At 41.0% G+C, this 21701-nt stretch overlaps 1 protein-coding gene across 1 annotated transcript in view; it reads right to left on the bottom strand.

Moving 5' to 3' along the window:
- LOC119955682 (rap guanine nucleotide exchange factor 1-like) overlaps window positions 1-21701 on the bottom strand; it is a 207799-nt gene that overhangs the window by 74157 nt on the left and 111941 nt on the right. Inside the window, 1 exon segment of the mRNA XM_038782122.1 lies at window positions 4766-4968. Within this exon segment, the coding sequence (XP_038638050.1) occupies window positions 4766-4968 (203 nt within the window).

Raw genomic sequence — 21701 nt, 5'->3', positions numbered from 1 at the left:
GCTGCCGATGTAAATACTGCAGCTATAAGAGCTTGTTAAAGGCTGGGAACTCTGCCACAAGTAACTCACCTCCTGGCTCCCCAAAGTCTTTGCACCATTTACAAGACAAGTCAGGAGTGCGATTGAATAATCTCTGCTTATCTAGTGAATGCAGCTCCAACAATATTCAAGAATCTCAACACCATTCAAGACAAAGCAGTCTGCTTGCCGGAGGAGGTGGTGGAAGCAGGGATGATAGTGACATTTAAGGGGCATCTTGACAAATACATGAATAGGATGAGAATAGAGGGATACGGACCCAGGCAGTGTAGAAGATTTTAGTTTAGATGGGCAGCATGGTCGGCACAGGCTTGGAGGGCCAAAGGGCCTGTTCCTGTGCTGTACTTTTCTTTGTTCTTTGTTCAGCACCCTGTACAGTACTGATGCACAATGGCAGCAGTCTGCAACCTCTACAAGCAACTTGATACGGCTCCTTCAACAGCACCTTCCAAACCTCAAAACCCAAGACCTACAAAAGTAAGAGGAGCAGGCACATGGAAACACAACCACCTGCAAATTTCCTCCAAACCACACACCATCCCGATTGGGAACTATACGATTGTTCCTTTACTGTTGTTGGATCAAATCTTGGAACGCCCTCCCCCTAACAGCATCGTGAGTGTACCTACGCCACATGGACTGCAGCGGTTCAAGGCAGCGGCTCACCACCACGTTCTCTCACAATTTGGGATAGGTCTGTACTCGTTGGAGTTTAGAAGGATGAGAGGGGATCTTATTGAAACTTACAAGATACTGCGAGGCGACGGCGGCACGGTGGCACATTGCTGCCTCACGGCACGGTGGTCCCAGGTTCGATCCCGGCTCTGGGTCGCTGTCCGTGTGGAGTTTGCACATTCTCCCCTTGTTTGCGTGGGTTTCACCCCCACAACCCAAAGATGTGCAGGCTAGGTGGATTGGCCACGTACAATTGCCCCTTAATTGGAAAAAATGAATTGGGTACTCAAATTTTTTTTATTTTTTTTAAAAAGATACTGCGAGGACTGGATAGAGTGGATGAGGATGTTTCCACTTGTAGGAAAAACTAGAACCAGAGGACACCATCTCAGACTAAAGGGACGATCCTTTAAAACAGAGATGAGGAGGAATTTATTCAGACAGAGAGTGGTGAATCTGTGGAACTCTTTGTCGCAGAAGGCTGTGGAGGCCAATTCACTGAGAGTCTTTAAGTTAGAGATAGATAGGTTTATGATTAATAAGGGGATCAGGGGTTATGGGAAGAAGGCAGGAGAATGGGGATGAGAAAATATCAGCCATGATTGAATGGCGGAGCAGACTCGATGGGCCGAGTGGCCTAATTCTGCTCCTATGTCTTATGGTCTTATGAGCAACAAATGCTGGCCTTGTCATTGATGCTCACATTCCATGTATTTTTTTTTTTAATGTACAAAAAGCAGGAAAGTGAAAAAGGATAAACACATTATAAAATGAGAAAAATGTCAAGTCTATCAAAAGGATACTTACTAGCATTTTCACTCTAAACTGCAACTAAATATTAATTCTCACTATAAAATGACAAAAGACTGCATCTTTCAAAGGAAGTCAAAAACCCAGCCTCAAAAACAATTTCTTTGAAGGTGGAAATAGAATATAGAACAGTACAGCACAGAACAGGCCCTTTGGCCCTCGATGTTGTGCTGAGCTGTGTCCGAAACCAAGATCAAGCTATCCCACTCCCTGTCATTCTGGTGTGCTCCATGTGCCTATCCAATAACCGCTTGACAGTTCCTAAAGTGTCCGATTCCACTATCACAGCAGGCAGTCCACTCCACACCCCAACCACTCTCGGAGTAAAGAACCTACCTCGGACATCCCTCCTTCTCCCACCCCAAACCTTATAGTTCTGCCCCCTTGTAACAGCTACATCCACCGGAGGAAATAGTCTCTGAACGTCCACTCTATCTATCCCCCCTCATCATCTTATAAACCTCTAGAAAGTCGCCTCTCATCCTCCTTCGCTCCAATGAGAAAAGCCCTTGCTCCCTCAACTTTTCCTCAGAAGACCTGCCCTCCAATCCAAATTTACTGACCCATCCTTCAGCCCCCTCCTCCAAGTCATTTATAAAAATCACAAATAGCAGAGGACCCAGCACTGATCCCTGTGGTACACCGCTGGTAACTGGTTTCCAGTCTGAAAATTTTCCATCCACCACCACCCTCTGTCTTCTATGTGATAGCCAGTTACTTATCCAATTGGCCAAATGTCCCTCTATCCCACACTTCCTTACTTTCTTCATGAGCCGACCATGGGGAACCTTATTACTGAAATCCATGTATACGACATCAACTGCTCGACCTTCACCTACACACTTAGTTACCTCCTCAAAAAATTCAATCATATTTGTGAGGCAAGACTTACCCCTTCACGAATCCGTGTCGACTACCCCGGATTAAGCTGCATCTTTCCAAATGGTCATTAATCCTATCCCTCAAGACCCTTTCCATTAACTTACCGACCACTGAAGTAAGACTAACTGGCCTATAATTATCAGGGACATTCCTATTCCTTTTCTTGAACAGAGGAACAACATTCGCCACTCTCCAGTCCTTTGGCACTATCCCCGTGGACAGTGAGGACCCAAAGATCAAAGCCAAAGGCTCGGCAATCTCATCCCTTGCCTCCCAAAGAATCCTAGGATATATCCCATTTGGCTCAGGGGACTTGTCGACCCTCAGGTTTTTCAAAATTGCTAATACATCTTCCCTCAGACATGCAGACCAAACATCCCAAAAATCTGTTCCCTGTTCAAACTATGTCAAATTTAAACATTCCCTTATGACACATAATCAGGTAGTGGGAAATTTTGTATGTTTCCATTCATAATCTAAATGTAATCCTTTTAATGGTGTCATTACCCAGTAAACAACATCTATCAATACTACTCACTGAACGACCAACAATGACACAAGGCAGAACTCAAGCCAAAAGTTTTTTTCAATCCACAAGTACTCCAGCTGTGAATTACCTGATCTTGTAAACCAAAGACATCAACTCAACTCTGAAAGTTTGACCAATTCTAGTCTCTGATAATAGGTCAAAAAACTACAAAAGCAGTAATACTGGTTTAATCCTGTATGTGCATTGTCATCATTAAAGATTTGCATTAAGAATGTCAAAAAACATCATTTTGGGATTAATCTCAGATGGTTTGAACCCAATGTTTTGCCATGTCATGTACATTCACAACAAAAAAAGTCCCTAATATATGCAGGTTTAAGTAATTGCACAAAAAATATGGCATAATGAACACTATTTATATTCATTTTAACGGAAAACGAGACATTGAGAGTCTAACAAACCTCACAAAAAGGTAAACAAGACTAGGAAAGGAACAGATAATGAAGTGCGTCGCTAAAAGCAAAATTTATACTTCTGTAGAAAATGGAAAAAACAAACATAGCATTCAACATTATATCCAACAACATATTTTCAGAACACTTGGATATCTTTATCAGTTATTTCCTCACAAAAGGGAGGGGTCGCAAATTTCCCGATCCATACAATATAAATTTTTTAAATTTCAAGTGTTCAGATATGATTGATTGGATGGGAATTGCATTATCACAAGAAATGCAATGACATCAACAGTGTTATGTCTGTTCATAAATAAACAATTCTAATAATTTATATCAGCTATAAATTACATCCTAGTGAGCCATGCAGCAAAACCAATTTCAACATTACCAAGCATAAACTTGCCCAGTATCAGTTAAAATAAGCAAAATAGGCAGGTAAACGTATGACAATAAATTATGAAAAGCTGAATAGATCAAGAATGATTAGTTTTGACAACTTATACTAGCTTAAACAAAACTGAGCTAAACACTTCATTCTATGCCAAAACAGAGGCCCACTAAAATTTATCTAGCCGGTGTGTGGGGAGAGAGAGCGTCAGTGTTAAGCAATAACCTTGCTCACCAAAAACTGCAATGGACAGAAACCAACCATAAACCTAGAAAGTTTAGGGTCAACATCCAGCTGACCAAAGCATGCTCAAAAAATAGATTCTGATTTGTCTTCTTGCCTGTAAATAATTTCCCTTTGGCCAACCACACTTCTTCCAACCCAGAAAAAAATATGTGGTCAGAATAGCATTACATACCAAAGACAACTTGAGCTTTAATGAAAAGCAAGCAATATTACACAATTATCACTGGAAGGCCTGGAAGGACCTTGTTTGGGACTGAATAAGAGCCAAAGGCTGCACTGATCACAGAATTTTGAACTGTACATGGTATCACTATTATTTTGACAAGTTGCACACGTAAATGAAAGAAAATTTATAACTCATGGTCATTTCCATTTTATGTTTTAATACATGTGTATATAGGATTAAGCCTAGTATCCTATTGGAATCACAACCTATTTGGAAAAATTAAGTCATTTCAAGCAAGAAATAACTGTGTAAAACAAATTGCATTTGTAATTAAAAGATAGTTAGGCACATATTTAAATCTTTTCCATCCAGTAACTATTAAATTATCAAATGTTTAAGATACTATGATGGATGCAAACATTTGAACCAAACTTCTCAAAATAGGAAAACATCTATTTATTAACTGCAGCCCACTGAAGTGATTCCGTCCCATCAATTTCCTCTGCAGCCACTCCCCTGAATCTCAGATTTACAAACCTTGTAACTGAACCCAAATGCATCTATTCTAGACATTTATGCATTCCTAGGAAAAACAATGTAGTCAAACTCACCAGCTGCCTTTGTTTGGGTGGGAGAACTGGAGGAGGCAGAATCTCAAGAGATGAATCAGTGCTGCTGAAGGAGTCATTGAATCCATAGACTTCCTGAAACCGTTTGTTTCTCTGTTCATAAATATGCTCATTCTGTGGTGTTTGGTAAAATACGTGAGGCTGTGGTTCAGAATAATCCTCCACAAACTGCATGTACGCATGAACTAAAAGTTTTAGGAAGGAGAGGAAAAGGAGATAAAAATAAATTAACAAGCTGCATCAGGATGGATTTGTCCAAGTCATCAGTGATAATGGGAACTTTGTAGCACTACAGTAAGACAGTGTAAAGATCAAGATCACTGTGATTCATTTCTTAGATTCCTGGGTAAGGCCTCTAACACAGAAAGATGATAACCAAAGCAAAAAGTCCTTGGGGTACACCACAAGCCTGCCAGCACCTGAAGGAAACAAATAATTGATCACTAAGCTTTGCCATTTTTATTCAAAACGTTTTACAGCCAAATGATGCAGTTCTTTTGATTTTATTCCAACATATTCTTACTCAGGTCAGAACTTCACGGCTTCAAACGATTTTTAGGACTTGAACTCATTATCTAGGCTGATGCCATGATGCAATTGTGAATACACACTGCATTGCTGGAAGAGCCATCTTTTGCATCTCAGTCCTGACTGACATTTACTCCTCACCTAAGGCAACCAAAATTACCATTTATTTGATAAAGATCTCCATGTACAAACTGGCGCTGCACACTAGACTACAGTGACTGCACTTCAGAAGTTATATCGTTGCCTTTGATCACTTTAATTTGCTGCAAACGGCCACAAAGACATCTGTAACAATTACGTTGGCTGCAACTTGTAGAAAAATGTAATTGATAAAATTTACACTTTACCGTGCAAGAACATTAAAATCAAATACAGGAACATAGGAATTGTTAGACAAGGACGCACTACGGTCCATCTAGTTTGCTTCCAACCATCCTAGTACTGAAATTGCATAATGCAACTACAGCAGACCTTTTGTCTAATCGTAGCAGTCCATCCCAATTAGTCAACAACAACACTTGTAGAAAGAGTTGAGAATAGGCCCAAAGCCATCGATTCATTTCAAACATGGTACACTTACCACAGGTCACGTCTCAAATACTGCATCCTAAAATTTCTGGAGGAAATTTAGTTAATTTACATTTGAATCAGTACTGTTTGCTTCCACCATGTCACTAAGAGCTTGTTCCAACGGTTTACCACTTACGTAACTAAAAAATGATTTTGCCAAATAGTTTTGAATTTACCCCCGCGCAGGGCATGTCCTCTTGTTCTATTATTCTGAATAAGGCAAAGCAGTATGTTATCCAGTCCCTTTAGAATCCCCAAAACAGGAATTTCATCACCACAAATGTCTCCATTATAGATGAACACATACCCAGTTTAAATAATCAATGATAATCCCATCCCTTCAATCATTGATTGTTCTCCTGCATCCTTTCAATAACTGCAATATCTTTTCTGTACAAAGACAACCAGAACAGTGATCACTGCAGTGATCTTTGTGATGAGATTGTCTATTAATTCCGACAGATTCCCACTTTATTTTCAGTATAAGCATTTCTAGTGGATAAGTACCAACGGCCTTGCTGAAAAAATTATCCTCATCTTGGTCTTAAATGGGTAACTCCTTATTTTTAAAACAGTGACCCCGACTTCTAGATTCACCCACAAGATGAAATGTCCTTTCCACATCCTCCCTGTTAAGACCCCTCAGGATCGTATAGGTTTCAATTAAGTCACCTCTTACTCTTCTGAACCTGGATATAAACCTAACCTCTCCAACCTTACCTTATAAAAGACACCCTGCTCATTCCTGGTATTAGTCTAGTAAACCTTCTCGGAACAGTTTCTAATGCATTTATATCCTTCCGTAGATAAGGAGATCAGTAACAGTTACTATACTCCAGATGTGGTCTCACCAATGCCCTGTACAACCTCCCTTCTTTTGTAATCAAATCCCCTTGCAATAAACAATACTATTCTACTAGTTTTCCTAATTACCTACTTTACCTGCACCAAATCTTTTGGAATTCAACTAGGACCCTCAAATCCCTCAGCATCTGAGCTCTACAATTTCTCCCCATTTAGAAAATGGAAATTTCACATTTCCCCACATTATACTCCATTGGCCAGATCTTTGTCCATTCACCTAGTCTATCTGTATCCCTTTCCTTATGACCTCTTCACAACTACTTTCCTATCTATTTTTGTATCATCAGTAAATTTAGCAACCATACCTTCAGTCCTTTCATCCAAGTAATTTCTATAAATTGTAAAAAAAAATGATTAGGCAATGTGTGGCGAAATAGCAGTAAGTTGCCGTTTCAGGTTGGAGGCCATACCCCATGACTGAGGAAGTTCATTTCTTTAGAGACACAGCATGGTCTGCTGAGTATTGACCAATATGTTTGTGTTTTAATATTCTCAGCATTGTGCCATTTTGCTTTATGCATTGTAGGAGCGCTACATTGCATAGAGGATAACTCATGTGAATTCTCTATAACTGAGGCTACTATAAAGTATGTACAAGAAGCTACCATGTAGTCTAATAATTAATGTAGTCCATCATAATGAGACACATAATAGTTAACCATTTTAAATGTTATAATTAACCATTTTAAATTTTATAGTTAACCATTTTAAATTTTATAGTTATTCTAATGACTTTGGTTGCAGTTTGCATTGGGAGGCCATTCACAGCCTACTTCCTATCTATCTGGGCCTCAGCAGAGTTATTGTTCTATGCTTGTTGGGTGTACATTTCCTTGGCTATTAAATGTCAACTAACCGATACCAAATAAAATCCCTTCCCTCTTTTGTGCCCTCCAATAAAGTCAGGTGTGGAAACATTGCAAGGAGTTTCAAAATAGCGAGTATAAACGCTCTATGAAAACAAAACCAATTGCTAGAACTGGCCTGGTCCAATATCTATTTTTTCCTCTTCTTGTGGAGTTGTGCCCCAAGGAGCTCCATTTGGTAGAATGATTTAACTCAACAACTCACGGTCTGCCTCCCATCAGCAGCATTAGAGAGAGTCTACTGGTTCTTAAAAGGGCCAATGTCAAACTGATATGTTATAATAATAATAATAATAATAATAATAATAAACGCTTATTGTCACAAGTAGGCTTCAATTAAGTTACTGTGAAAAGCCCCTAGTCACCACATTCTGGCACCCGTTTGGGAGGCTGGTCCAGGAATTGAACCCGCGCTGCTGCCTTGTTCTGCGTTACAAGCCAGCTGTTTAGCCCTGTTATACCTGTAGTGAAAATATTTTGAAGTGCATTGCGGTTACACAACTCAGGAATACATTTCTTCCAGCTAAGCCTTTCTTCCTCTTCAACTATTATACAGAAAGAGGCACTGTTCCAGGACAAGTATTCATTCAATAGGAATGTATACATGATTTTGCAATTAACCACATTTATTTCATCTCAGTTCTATACAGATGGCGTCTACATCACATCCTATTCAGTTCCTGTGTAAAATGGGTGCAATGTATCATTGTAAATAAAGACAAGGCTTCAAGCTGTTGCTTATAACATTAAGTGAAGAAAATCAAATTCTCCGCGTTATCTAGAACAGATGTTCACTCACAAAGTGCCTTTTGGTGAGGACTGGAAAACTGAGAGCAGTTATTTCCGAATTCCAAGTCTAGATCCACATTCCATCTACAATACTGTTGTCTATTATATCACAAATGGAGATATGGAGATTGAAGAAAAACTCAGATATACCCATGTGTACATACTGCATCAATGATTACTTTTTCACTTCCACAATTAAAAGAATTGCTTTTCAATATATTAGGTGAGCAGAGATGGTACACATACCAATTTCACACCAATGAAATCTATACCAACAATTGCATGGCATTCTTCAGCAACCAGTGAAGATGCTTGAGAGCACTTTCAACTTGTTTAGCATCGGTCAGCTGGTGAACACTGGCCCTTAGTCCAAAATCACAATTGTTAATAACAGTACCTTAAATGCAGGGGTTTAACAATCCAAGGAGCCTTGAGGGGAAAAAAGGGTGGTATTTACAGGAACACTACCTTAAAGTAATGGAGAGATATCAGGGGCTGGAGAATATTTATGCCTCATCTTCTCCACCCAATGCCTCAGTACGGCTGGGGGATCTATTGGAATTTTCATATCTTGAGAAAGTTAAGTACACCGTGAGGGGGCAATTGAGGGGTTATGTCGGAGATGGAAGCCGTTTATTCTGTACTTTAAAGAGCTGGTTACCATTAAGTTATTAGGCGGGGGGGGGGGGGGGGGGGGGGGGGGTCTGTTGGGGTAGTGCTGCATAGGGGAGAGTTTGTTTATTATTTTGTGTTATTGTTTATGTCTAAAATTTGAAAATGTGAATTAAAATATATTTTTTAAAAATTAAGCCTCATTCCAAGTTTTCCTCAAGGTGGTGGTAGTGGTGAGGCATTTCTTTGAAACACTGCCTCCTAGGCAACAAAAAGATCGCCACAGTGTTGTTCAACTCCATAATTCCAGACTGCCTTGATCCACTGCAATCCGCACACCGCCACAACAGGTCCACAGCAGATACTATCTTGCTGGCCCTACACTCAGCTCTGGAGCATTTTGACAACAAGAACTCCACCTTCAACACCATAATCCCAGCCAACCTCCTATCCAAACTCCATAACATAGGACTTGGCTGATTCCTGTGCAACTGGATCCTCAACTTCCCGACCCATAGATCACAATCAGTGATTCTCTCTTCCAACCTCTTCCATCGGGCAGAAGATACAAAAGGTCTGACGACATGCCTCAACAGATTCAAAAACAGCTTCTTCCCTGCTGTTACCAGACTCCTAAATGGCCCTGAACTGACCTCTCTACACATCTTCTGTACTGTTATAGCACTATACTCTGTATGCTTCTGTGTGCCTACGTCTGTGTATTTACATTGGGTATTTATCGCATGTCCTATTTTTTCATGTATGGAACGATCTGCCTAGACTGTATGCAGAACAGTACTTTTCACTGTACCTTGGTGTGTGACACAATAAAATTTAACTCTAAAGTAAGAGTACCAGATTTCTGATCTAATGACAATTAAGGAACAAATATCTAGGTCATGATGGTGTGTAACTTGATGGGAATCTGGAAGGATTTTCTGTCCTTGTCCTTCTAGGTTTGTTGTCATAATGGGCTTGGGAATTACTGATGAATCTTTTGGTGAGTTGCTGCAGTGCTGTAGGGAATACACATGTAGCTACAGTGCACCAATTGTGGAGGGAGTGAATGTTAAGAATGATGGACTGGCTAATTAAGCAGGGATTTACCTAATGCTGAAGGAAGAGTCAATTGCTTTAGGAGTAGAATTTCCACCAGAAATTAGCACTCAAAAGTTGTGACAACATGGACAACGTATGGACGTAAAGTATGGACAACAGAGCAGATGCTACTAGTTGCTTTTGTGGTTGGAGCCACAAAGAATAGGAGGCAGAATAAAGTGTAATTTAATGAGAAAGTGTAAACAGATTTATATTAAACTTCTTGGTGATGACATAAGGGCTTTCCAACCACTATAACAACATCTTTCCAGCAACAGAAAGTAGTGATAAGGAGATAAAAGCTGATAAGCTCAATCGAGGGACTGACATGTTAAAAAATACATTAGGAAGCTAACTTTGGAGTTATAATTGATAGTCTGAAGGTTGTTACAATCCCAGTTGATGTTACTACTGGACAGGAGGATTCCAGAATGAAACGCTGGCCCAAAGACTATAATTTTTACTTTAATTAAATGTGATGAACAGAGTCACCGGGTTACCAATTTGCCTTTAAGAACTGAAAAAATCTATACATGAAATTTTTGACTGTAAATACAATACTCCTTCACTGCCACTTATCTTCACACATGTACACAGATTTTAAGGATAGCGCAGGTTAAAATATATCTTGTGCAATAATGTTCTCGATAAACATTCCCTGTAACCCAGCAAGGCTAACATAGTCAGACATCATCCCACTCTGAAACCTCGTGACAGATTCTGTGGAATTATCCTCAAATTGCCCCCAGATTAATTGTCATCCGAGTATTTCCAAACCCTGCTCTCAAAAAGACCGGCTTTAAAATCTTCATTCAAACAATACTTCGCCTCAGCTGTTTGCATCAAGGATGCACCTCCTGGTTTCCCAACTATCCTTTCAAACAAGACTCAGCTGTTTCAGTATGAATCCTTCTCCAGGTTTTCCAACTCTCCTTTCAGTATTCCTTTTTCTTGAATTGCCATAAGCATCCAAACCTCTACGTAAAATTCCAGCACTTTACCCCAACAGAATACTATAGTTTCAAAATTAGAAATAAGAACACTAAACCTTACGATTGCTTCAGATATGTGTTTTCTTCTATAGCTAACCTCACCAGCTCGCTTCTTCCCAGGACTAACTAACTTCAATGACAATTCCTCTTTTGCTGGAGCTTCTCTTTCATTTCCTAGTTTCTAGAATTAACTGTCATTTAGTTCCTCTGAAAGTTGTTTTCGTGCACAATATTCCATTGTACAACTTTCCAGGTTCCAGCAGAGCCAAGAGCCATTCCCTCTCAAGCTTCCCATCTCCAACTGCCTGGATCCAGGCACGAAAATCACTAGGTCTTTCCTTAAAAGCTGCCCCTGGTTGCAGAGCAACTCATTCTTTCCCCAAGCTAGTGTTTACTTTTCCTGTCATAAAGCACAATAGAAATACTATTCAAATTAAAACCAAAATCTCCTAGATGCAAACACCTTTGTTTAACATGAAACAACTAGAGTTGTACACTTTCTTACACAAAACAATAAATTAAACCCACTTAAATCTATAGCTTATTCTAATATTTAACAATGCAAACATAGATCACTTAAAGCTGTTTCCAAGTAACAAATAGGAACAGCTTTCAACACATACTGACATTACATTCAGACATTTGCAAGTCTTCAATAATATTTCTATAATGAACCAATACTTTTAAAAATTAATTATTGAGATAAAGGTTTTGCTGGCTAGGCTAACATTTATCGCCCTTCCTTAATTGCCCCAGAGAAGGTGGAGTTGAGCTGACTTAATGAACTGCTTCAGTCCATGTGATGTAGGGAGGGAGTTCCAAGATTTTGATCCATCAGTGAAATAATAGCAGATATATTTCTGTGTTGGAATGGTGGGTGGCTTGGAAGGAAACTTTAAGGTATTGGCATTTCCATGTGCCTGCTGTTCTTGTCCTTCCAAGCAGCAGTTTGAAAGGAGCTCCTGCAGTGCATCTTGTAGACAGTATCCATTACAGCCGTTGTCCGTCAGTGGTAGAGGGGGTGAATGTTTGTGGATGGGGTATCAATCAATCAAGCCGGCTGCTTTGGCCTGAATGGTGTAGAGATTCTTGAAGCAAGTGCAAGGTATCCATCACATGCCTGACTTGTGAAGAGAGAGACAGGCTTTCAGAAGTCAGGAAGTGAGTTACTCTCCACAGAATTCCGAGCCTTTGACCTGCTCTTGTAGCCACAATATATAAATATATATATATATATATATATAGGGCTAGTTCAGTTTCAGATCAATGGAAACCCCCAGGATGTTTATTATGGGGGATTCAGCGATGGTATCTAGAATGGTTTCAGCGATTCATTGAATATCATGGGGCGATGGTTAGATCCTGTCTTGTAGGAGATGGTCTTTGCCTGGCACTGGTGAGGGATGAATGTAACTTGCCACTTGTCAGCCCAAGCCTGAATACTGTCCACGTCTTGCTGCATTCGGACATGGACAGCTTCATTATGAGGTGTCGTGAATGGTGCTGAACATTGTGCAGTCATCTGCAAACATCCCCATTTTTGATTTTATGATAAGAAGTCTTACAACAGGTTTGTTTTGAATCACTAGCTTTTTGGGCACAGCTCCTTCCTCAGGTGAGCACCTTCCCTTCATCTGAGGAAGGAGCTGCACTCCGAAAGCTAGTGATTCGAAACAAACCTGTTGTATTTTAACCTGCTATTGTAAGACTTCTTACTGTGCCCACCCCATTTTTAAAGACCTTGCATGCATGCACAGTGGTGGAAAGGTCACTGGACTCATGATTCAGAGGCTCAGGCTAATTCTCTGGGGACATAGGTTCAAATCTCACCATGGGAGCTGGTGGAATTTAAATTAAATCAAAAAATCTGCAATTGAAAGCTGGTGACAGTAATAGTGACTGTGATGCTATTGATCGGCAAAAACTCATCTCGTTCACATGTACTCTAGAGAAAGAAATCTGCCTTCCCTGACCTGGCCTACAGGTCACTGCAGACCCACAGTAATGTGGATGAGTCTTAACTGCCCTCTGAAATGGTCCAGCAAGCCATTCAATTAGAGATGGGCAACAAATGCTGACCTTGCCTGCATCCCATGAAAAAAAGAAAAATGTGGTTTCTAGTCTGAACTTTAATTTTATAATCTCCATGTAAACCTTAAGAAACACTGCCTGCTTAAATGCTTTTCTAAATAAACAGATTGATTTTTTTCTCTATTTGACTTTTCTGGTCAGAGCATATGATATTCATCGAAACCATCTTGAAGACATCTTCCCTTTCCCACCAATTGAGTGTTCATTTCCTCAGTGACTCAGTTGCACAATTTAATAATATTCCTTAAAAGCATCATGCAAAGACCAGTTACTCTCCACAGGTTCATCATGTAGAAATCAAAGCAAAAGACCTCTGACTCATTTCTCTATATAAATCCTGAAATCTTTGAATCAAAAGTGACAAATTCAGTGCCTACATCAGAAGAACACATATATAACAAAAGCTTATAAACTACTTTGTATCACAAGAAAATCAAAATTCTTCTTCGTAATCAGTCCCTCGGGATATAGCTCTTGCTTTCACTCTGGGCACAAGCTGAAGATTCTGCCACTTACCAGGCAGAGTTGGATAGATGGGTTGTTTAGATGTTTGTGTGCTTCCTTCATGATCTTGGCTTCACCTCCACATAGTTCCGAAGTATCTCAATGTATTTGGTGCCTTCCCAAATGAGCCTTATCCATTTTAGTTGCTCGTAAGCCAGGAATTCCCATGAGGCAATGGTTATCTTTGACTTCTTCAGGGATGCTTTGAGCACATTCCTAGAGTGGTTCTGCTGTCCTGGGAGTCTCCAGCTGTGACCAAGTTCAGGGTAGAGCAATTACTTTGGGAATCTGAAGTCAGGTATGTGAATCCCATGACCACCCAGTGTAGCTGGATTTGAACGATGAGCATCTTGATGCTGAGAGTGTTAGCTTGGAAGAGGTTGCCATTGGGCTGTCTTTCGTGCCATCAGATTTGGAGGATCTTGCAACGGCACTGCTAGTCGTACTTCTCCAGTTGTTCAAGGTGCCTGCATTAGTTTATCCAAGTCTTTGAAGCATACCAGAGTACAGGGACTACTGCTGCCTGATAAACCTTCGTCTCGGATTTGAGGTCCTGGTCCTCAATTACACTTGCTCAGTTGGCTGAAACCTAAACTGGCAGAGTTTGCCTTCGCCGAGAGGAAGTTCCCAAGATACAGAAAATGTATTTGACAAAGCTTTGACAAAAGGTCATCTGGAGTTGAAACACTAGCTCTTTTCTCTCCCTATAGATGTTGCCAGACCTGCTGAGATATTCCAGCATTTTCTATTTGGTTTCAGATTCCAGCATCCGCAGTAATTTGCTATTAATAAGCTGCCTCTCGAGGCAAGAGGTGTTGGGGACCGTTTTTAAAAGGGAGATTTGCCAGCCTTGAGAAGCTCACGGTCAAATTCTGTTTGCCTGGCACCAACTTTTTTTGTTTTTTTTTGAATTGGAGATTTCTCATTTAAGTTTTTTTCTACTTTCCCTATGAACCCACCCTCCTCTTTGTTGGAGAGGGTCCTGTCTTTGGCACAACAGGACAGTCATGCATGGCCTTATTCTTTCTTCAGATTCTGCCCTTTTGGATGTAGTAAAGAAGAACTGGGTAAAGGAGCCGGGCCCTGTACTTACTGACCATGCTTGGAGAGAAGCCTCTACAGGGTGAATTCCACTTCAAAAGAGAAAATACATTATTTTTATTTATTCATGGAATTTGGGCGTGGCTGGCAAGGCTTGCAATTGTAGTCCATTCCTAATTGCCTTTGATCCGAATGGCTTGTGAGGCCATTTCAGAGGGTAGTTAAGAGCCAACCACTTTACTGTGGGCCTCGAGTCACATATAGGCCAGACGAGGCAAGAATAACATATTTCCGTCCCTAAAGAACATTAGTGAACCAGATGTTTTTTTAACAATAACCAATGAGATGCTTATCATTACTGATACTATAATTACTAATTATACTATAATTACAATTCTATAATTACTAATACAATTTAAATTCCAGCAGCTTCCATGATGGGATTTGTACCCATGTTCTCCAGACATTAGACTGGACTATAGATTACTAACTTTTATTAAGATCCCAGACTAGATCCCAATAGTTGCTAGGATACCAGACAGTAACCTAAATATTTTATTTATTTTATAAGACTGAGGAAAGGATACTTCACTCCAGGAGTGATTTCATGCACAAATAAGGATATGATATATTAAAACCAACTTTATCACCAAATTAGTATTACTAACTTTATCATAGTAAGAAGTCTTACAACACCAGGTTAAAGTCCAACAGGTTTGTTTCAAACACGAGCTTTCAGAGCACAGCTCCTTCCTCCTTTAACCTGGTGTTGTAAGACTTCTTACTGTGCTCACCCCAGTCCAATGCCGGCATCTCCACATCATAACTTTATCATAAAGACAAATAGCTTTTAATCACCAGTTCAACAAGGCTCATCAATACAATGAAACAATCCTAACTGTTATCTTCATCTCCACTCAAACAAACCCCATCTCAGAACACAATCCGCTTTTAAATACAGTTGGCCAATCCAGGAAAACTTTCTGTACGAGGTCTTCGATAAACCACTTTTCAGACAGATCCCTCAGAGATCTGTCCCTCAGAGGGCAACATGGTAGCACAAGTAGCTAGCACTGTGGCTTCACAGCGCCAGGGTCCCAGGTTCGATTCCCCGCTGGGTCACTATCTGTGCAGAGTCTGCACGTTCTCCCAGTATCTGCGTAGGTTTCCTCCGTGTGCTCCAGTTTCCTCCCACAGTCCAAAGACATGCAGGTGAGGTGGACTGGCCATGATAAATTGCCCTTAGTGTCCAATAAGGTTAGGAGGGATTATTGGGTTACGGGGATAGGATGGAAGTGAGGGCTTGGGTGGGTCGGTGCAGACTTGATGGGCCGAATGGCCTCCTTCTGCACTGTATGTTCTATGTAGACCAGCTGAAGATTCGTGCCACAGTCAAACTACTAGTTAATCTGTAGCAGAAACTGCTATTCTATTCACAGATAGATCTTTAACTGAAGTGTATTGAGAGCACAACTTCTAGTCTGTTTGCATGCCAATCGCAAAACTAAACTTTTTTAAACTGCAGCCTCAACACCTGGCTGCTTCAGCCCCTGGCTACTCCCATTAACTAAATCATCTTACTAAAACTAAGCACAACGTTTCTAATAATCTACTTCCCAGGGAACCCTCTTAATATAAACAAAAGTCCATTAACCCAACTTCTGAAAACACTAACCATAACTGGAATGAATTATGATCTTACATTTACGATGCTTTGATTGTACCTCAGTCTCCAAAAAGTCTATGACTGTTTTAAAACTGTAATTTTTAAAAACATGACTGCAGCAGTCACATACTAACCCAGGCTTTTAATCCTTACTGCACCTAATACGATATATTTGAAATTCTTACATTCATCAGTCTAATGACATTAACACTACCCCACCATCTCCACATTTTCCACGGTCATGCCATTGATCTGAATGATGAGAAGGCGTTTGCTGTGGCAGCTGATTGGAAGAGGACCTTCGTTTTCTGGATGCTTTAGTTAAATGCTCATTTTTCCATATGCTTTGGAAGTGTCACCGACAATGACCAGCAGGGTAGCATGGTGGTTAGCATAAATGCTTCACAGCTCCAGGGTCCCAGGTTCGATTCCCAGCTGGGTCACTGTCTGTGTGGAGTCTGCATGTCCTCCCCCTGTGTGCGTGGGTTTCCTCCGGGTGCTCCGGTTTCCTCCCACAGTCCAAAGATGTGCGGGTTAGGTGGATTGGCCATGCTAAATTGCCCGTAGTGTCCTGGTTAAGGGGGGGGGGGGTTGTTGGGTTACGGGTGTAGGGTGGATACGTGGGTTTGAGTAGGGTGATCATGGCTCGGCACAACATTGAGGGCCGAAGGGCCTGTTCTGTGCTGTACTGTTCTATGTTCTAATGACCTTTAGCTCAGTTTCTCAGTGAGTTTACATCCAAGTATCATCTGCATACTGAAACTCTATGATTGAGGTGGCTGAATGGCAACTAAGCTGTAATCAAGTGATTGAAAATGTCCTGTAAAGTTATTAACCCAAACTAATTTTTTTCCCCACAAGTTAGCAGCCTTAATTTCTGGATAACAGCTGACTAGTTCAGTTATTCCGTTAATATTATTTATAGCAGATCAGACAAAGCAGACAGCAGACATTGGGGGGAAGGGAAAGTGAAAGCGACAGGGAGCAGGGAGTTAAATGGCAAGATACGCAGGAGGATAACATGTAGGCAGGTGGATTTAAGCTTGAGGCAGACTAGGAATGCAACAAAAAGGAAGGATAACTTTGGACATCTTAGGACTTCCAATATCTGTACTGATAAGAAAGTTAACATTAAGGCACTTTACCTGAATGCTCGTAGCATTTGTAACAAAGTAGATGAACTAATGGCACAGATCATCGTGAATGATTATGATGTGGTAGGCATCACAGAGACATGGCTGCAGGGGGTTCAGGACTGGCAGTTAAACATCCAAGGATATACAACCTATCGAAAAGACAGGGAGGTGGGCCGAGGGGGTGGGGTTGCCTTGTTAGTTAAGAACAAAATTAAATCTATGGCACTAAACGACATAGGGTCGGATGATGTGGAGTCTGTGTGGGTAGAATTGAGGAACCACAAAGGCAAAAAAACCATAATGGGAGTTATGTACAGACCGCCTAACAGTGGTCAGGACCAGGGGCGCAACATGTACCGGGAAATAGAAAAGGCATGTCAGAAAGGCAAGGTCACAGTGATCATGGGGGACTTCAATATGCAGGTGGATTGGGTAAATAATGTAGCCAGTGGATCCAAAGAAAAGGAATTCATGGAATGCTTACAAGATGGCTTTTTGGAACAGCTTGTCATGGAGCCCACAAGGGAGCAGGCTATTCTGGACCTAGTGCTATGTAATGAACCAGACTTTATTAAAGATCTTAAAGTAAGGGAACACTTAGGAAGCAGCGATCATAATATGGTTGAGTTCAGTCTGCAGTTTGAAAGAGAGAAGGCAAAATCGGATGTAATGGTGTTACAGTTAAATAAAGGTAATTACGAGGGCATGAGAGGGGAACTGGTGAAAATCAACTGGAAGCAGACCCTAGCAGGGAAGACAGTAGAGCAAAAATGGCAGGAGTTTGTATGCATAATTGAGGACACTGTACAGAGGTTCATCCCCAAGAAAAGAAAGATTATCCAGGGAGGGATTAGACAGCCATGGCTGACAAAGGAGGTCAGGAAATGTATCAAAGAAAAAGAGAGATCCTATAAAGTGGCCAAAAGCACCGGGAAATCAGAAGATTGGGAAGGCTACAAAAACAAACAGAGGTTAACAAAGAGACAAATAAGGAAGGAGAGGATCAAATATGAAGGCAGGCTAGCCAGTAATATAAGAAATGATAGTAAAAGTTTCTTTCAATACATAAGAAACAAACGACAGGCCAAAGTAGACATTGGGCCAATTCAAACTGATTCTGGAAGGCTAGTGATGGGAGATGAGGAAATGGCTGGAGAACTTAATAAGTACTTTGCGTCTGTCTTCACAGTGGAAGACGTTAGTAATATCCCAAAAATTATAAAGGGTCAGGGGGCTGAGTTGAGTATGGTTGCCATTACAAAAGAGATGGTGCTAAAAAAGCTAAAAGGTCTTAAAATTGACAAATCTCCTGGCCCCGATGGGCTACATCCTAGAGTTCTGAGGGAGGTGGCTGAAGAAATAGCGGAAGCGTTGGTTGAGATCTTTCAAAAATCACTGGAGTCAGGGAAAGTCCCGGACGATTGGAAGATCGCTGTTGTAACCCCCTTGTTCAAGAAAGGATCAAGACAAAAGATGGAAAATTATAGGCCAATTAGCCTAACCTCGGTTGTTGGTAAAATTCTAGAATCGATCGTTAAGGATGAGATTTCTAATTTCTTGGAAGAGCAGGGTCGGATTAGAACAAGTCAACATGGATTTAGTAAGGGGAGGTCGTGCCTGACGAACCTGTTAGAATTCTTTGAGGAGGTGACAAGTAGGTTAGACCAGGGAAACCCAGTGGATGTGGTCTATCTGGATTTCCAAAAGGCCTTTGATAAGGTGCCACACAGGAGGCTGCTGAGTAAGGTGAGGGCCCATGGTGTTCGAGGTGAGCTACTGGCATGGGTTGAGGATTGGCTGTCTGACAGAAGGCAGAGAGTTGGGATAAAAGGTTCTTTTTCGGAATGGCAGCCGGTGACCAGCGGTGTCCCACAGGGTTCAGTGTTGGGGCCGCAGCTGTTCACCATATATATTAATGATCTGGATGAAGGGACTGGGGGCATTCTAGCGAAGTTTGCTGATGATACGAAGTTAGGTGGTCAGGCAGGTAGTGCTGAGGAAGTGGGGAGGCTGCAGAAGGATCTAGACAGTTTGGGAGAGTGGTGCAGGAAATGGCTGATGCATTTCAACGTGAGAAAATGTGAGGTCTTGCACTTTGGAAAAAAGAATCCAAGCATAGACTACTTTCTAAACGGTGAGAAAATTCATAATGCCAAAGTACAAAGGGATCTGGGAGTGCTAGTCGAGGATTCCCTAAAGGTAAACATGCAGGTTGAATCCGTGATTAAGAAAGCGAATGCTATGTTGTCATTTATCTCAAGAGGGTTGGAATATAAAAGCAGCGATGTGCTACTGAGCCTTTATAAGGCTCTGGTTAGGCCCCATTTGGAGTACTGTGTCCAGTTTTGGGCCCCACATCTCAGGAAGGACATACTGGCACTGGAGCGTGTCCAGCGGAGATTCACACGGATGATCCCTGGAATGGCGGGTCTAGCATATGAGGAACGGCTGGCGTTCCTGGGATTGTATTCATTGGAGTTCAGAAGGTTAAGGGGAGATCTAATAGAAACTTACAAGATAATACATGGCTTAGAAAGGATGGACGCAAAGAAACTGTTTCCGTTAGGCGAGGAGTCGAGGACCCGTGGGCACAGCCTTAGAATTAGAGGGGGTAAATTCAAAACAGAAATGCGGAGACATTTCTTCAGCCAGAGAGTGGTGGGCCTGTGGAATTCATTGCCGCAGAGTGCAGTGGAGGCCGGGACGCTAAATGGCTTCAAGGCAGAGATAGATAAATTCTTGATGTCGCGAGGAATTAAGGGCTATGGGGAGAATGCTGGGAGGTGGATTTGAAATGCCCATCAGCCATGATTGAATGGCGGAGTGGACTCGATGGGCCGAATGGCCTTACTTCCACTCCTATGTCTTATGGTCTTATGGTCTTATCATTTGCTGTCAAGAAACTAAAAACTAGATGTTGTGTGGCAGTTTTTTGTTCAATAGATAATTTACAATACATTTGCAACTATATGCAAGTTATGAAACAGAAAAGGAGAATTGTGTTGCATATACGTACAGGCAAAGTGGAAAATAGTGTTCACCACTAGTTTTACACATTATTAAATGAACTTGAGAATAAATTAGCATTAGGAATAATCAGTCTCCATGGGAATGCTTATGGTCTATTGCCCTATTGCTCTTTGTTCAATGGCAAGCTGAAAATGTTCCAATAGCACTGTATCACTATTCGGATGCAACTTTCTCAGAGTAACATCCAAGGTGAACCATCAAATTTGGCCAACCTTGACCATCTTTACTTTGATAACATGAGGAATGTGACTGAATTCCCAGTTGAAGCTGAAGTTACTTTTACGCCACATCCAAGTGATAACCAATCCCAACACAAGGATGCCATGTAGCTGGCTGCAGCTCAAAAGTAAACTTGCCAAGAATCACAAAGGATGGCAGCCAAGACAACCAGCTGCACAAAACTCATGCCAACGACATCGGCTTCAGATGTGAACATTGTGACAATAAAATGAAGTACCAGTGTTTGGAAGCATGTATTAAATAAAGGGTCTACAAACGCTATTTTGAAAAGCTGTAATTTAGATGGCATAGAATAATATAATTGGAGACGAATCAGCTCATTGTACCAATGTCACCTCTTTAATAGCTCTATTCAATGGAATCTAGATCTTAGGAATACAGCAGGATATTTCAGCAATTTGGAGCTCCAACATGCTATGCCTTTTAGTAATGGTTCACACATCTTTCATACACTAAGCCACGAGAGACTGAACAAAGGAAACCAACTTTTAAGTCATTTTTCCACAACCTCTGTTAGTGATTTTACAACAATACTGACTGGCCTGGGAAAAGGTCACTACAGCCCTTGACTGGTGGTTGCCATGCAGGACAGTGACCCAAGTGATAAAGAGTCAAAGAATCAAACCAAATAGAGAAAGGAATGATAAAATATTGCTATAAATTTATTTCATCAAACTTTATACAGTATATTTAAATTTGACTTGAAGAAAATTATGTTGCAAAACATCTAACCAGATCCTCAGGATGTCAGAAGTGCTTCACAACCAATTATAAATTTGAATTGCAATAGCCAAAGACAACAACCAATTTTCATGCACAAACTATAAATGAAATGAAGGCCCAACATGAATTTTTGGTGCGCTGGTGGGGGAGCAAGATTGGCCAAGGCAC

This window comes from Scyliorhinus canicula, chromosome 21 (assembly GCF_902713615.1).
Source record: "Scyliorhinus canicula chromosome 21, sScyCan1.1, whole genome shotgun sequence".
NCBI lineage: Eukaryota > Metazoa > Chordata > Chondrichthyes > Carcharhiniformes > Scyliorhinidae > Scyliorhinus > Scyliorhinus canicula.
The sequence above is the reverse complement of the archived record's forward strand: the minus strand, read 5'-3'. Positions and strand labels throughout refer to the sequence as shown.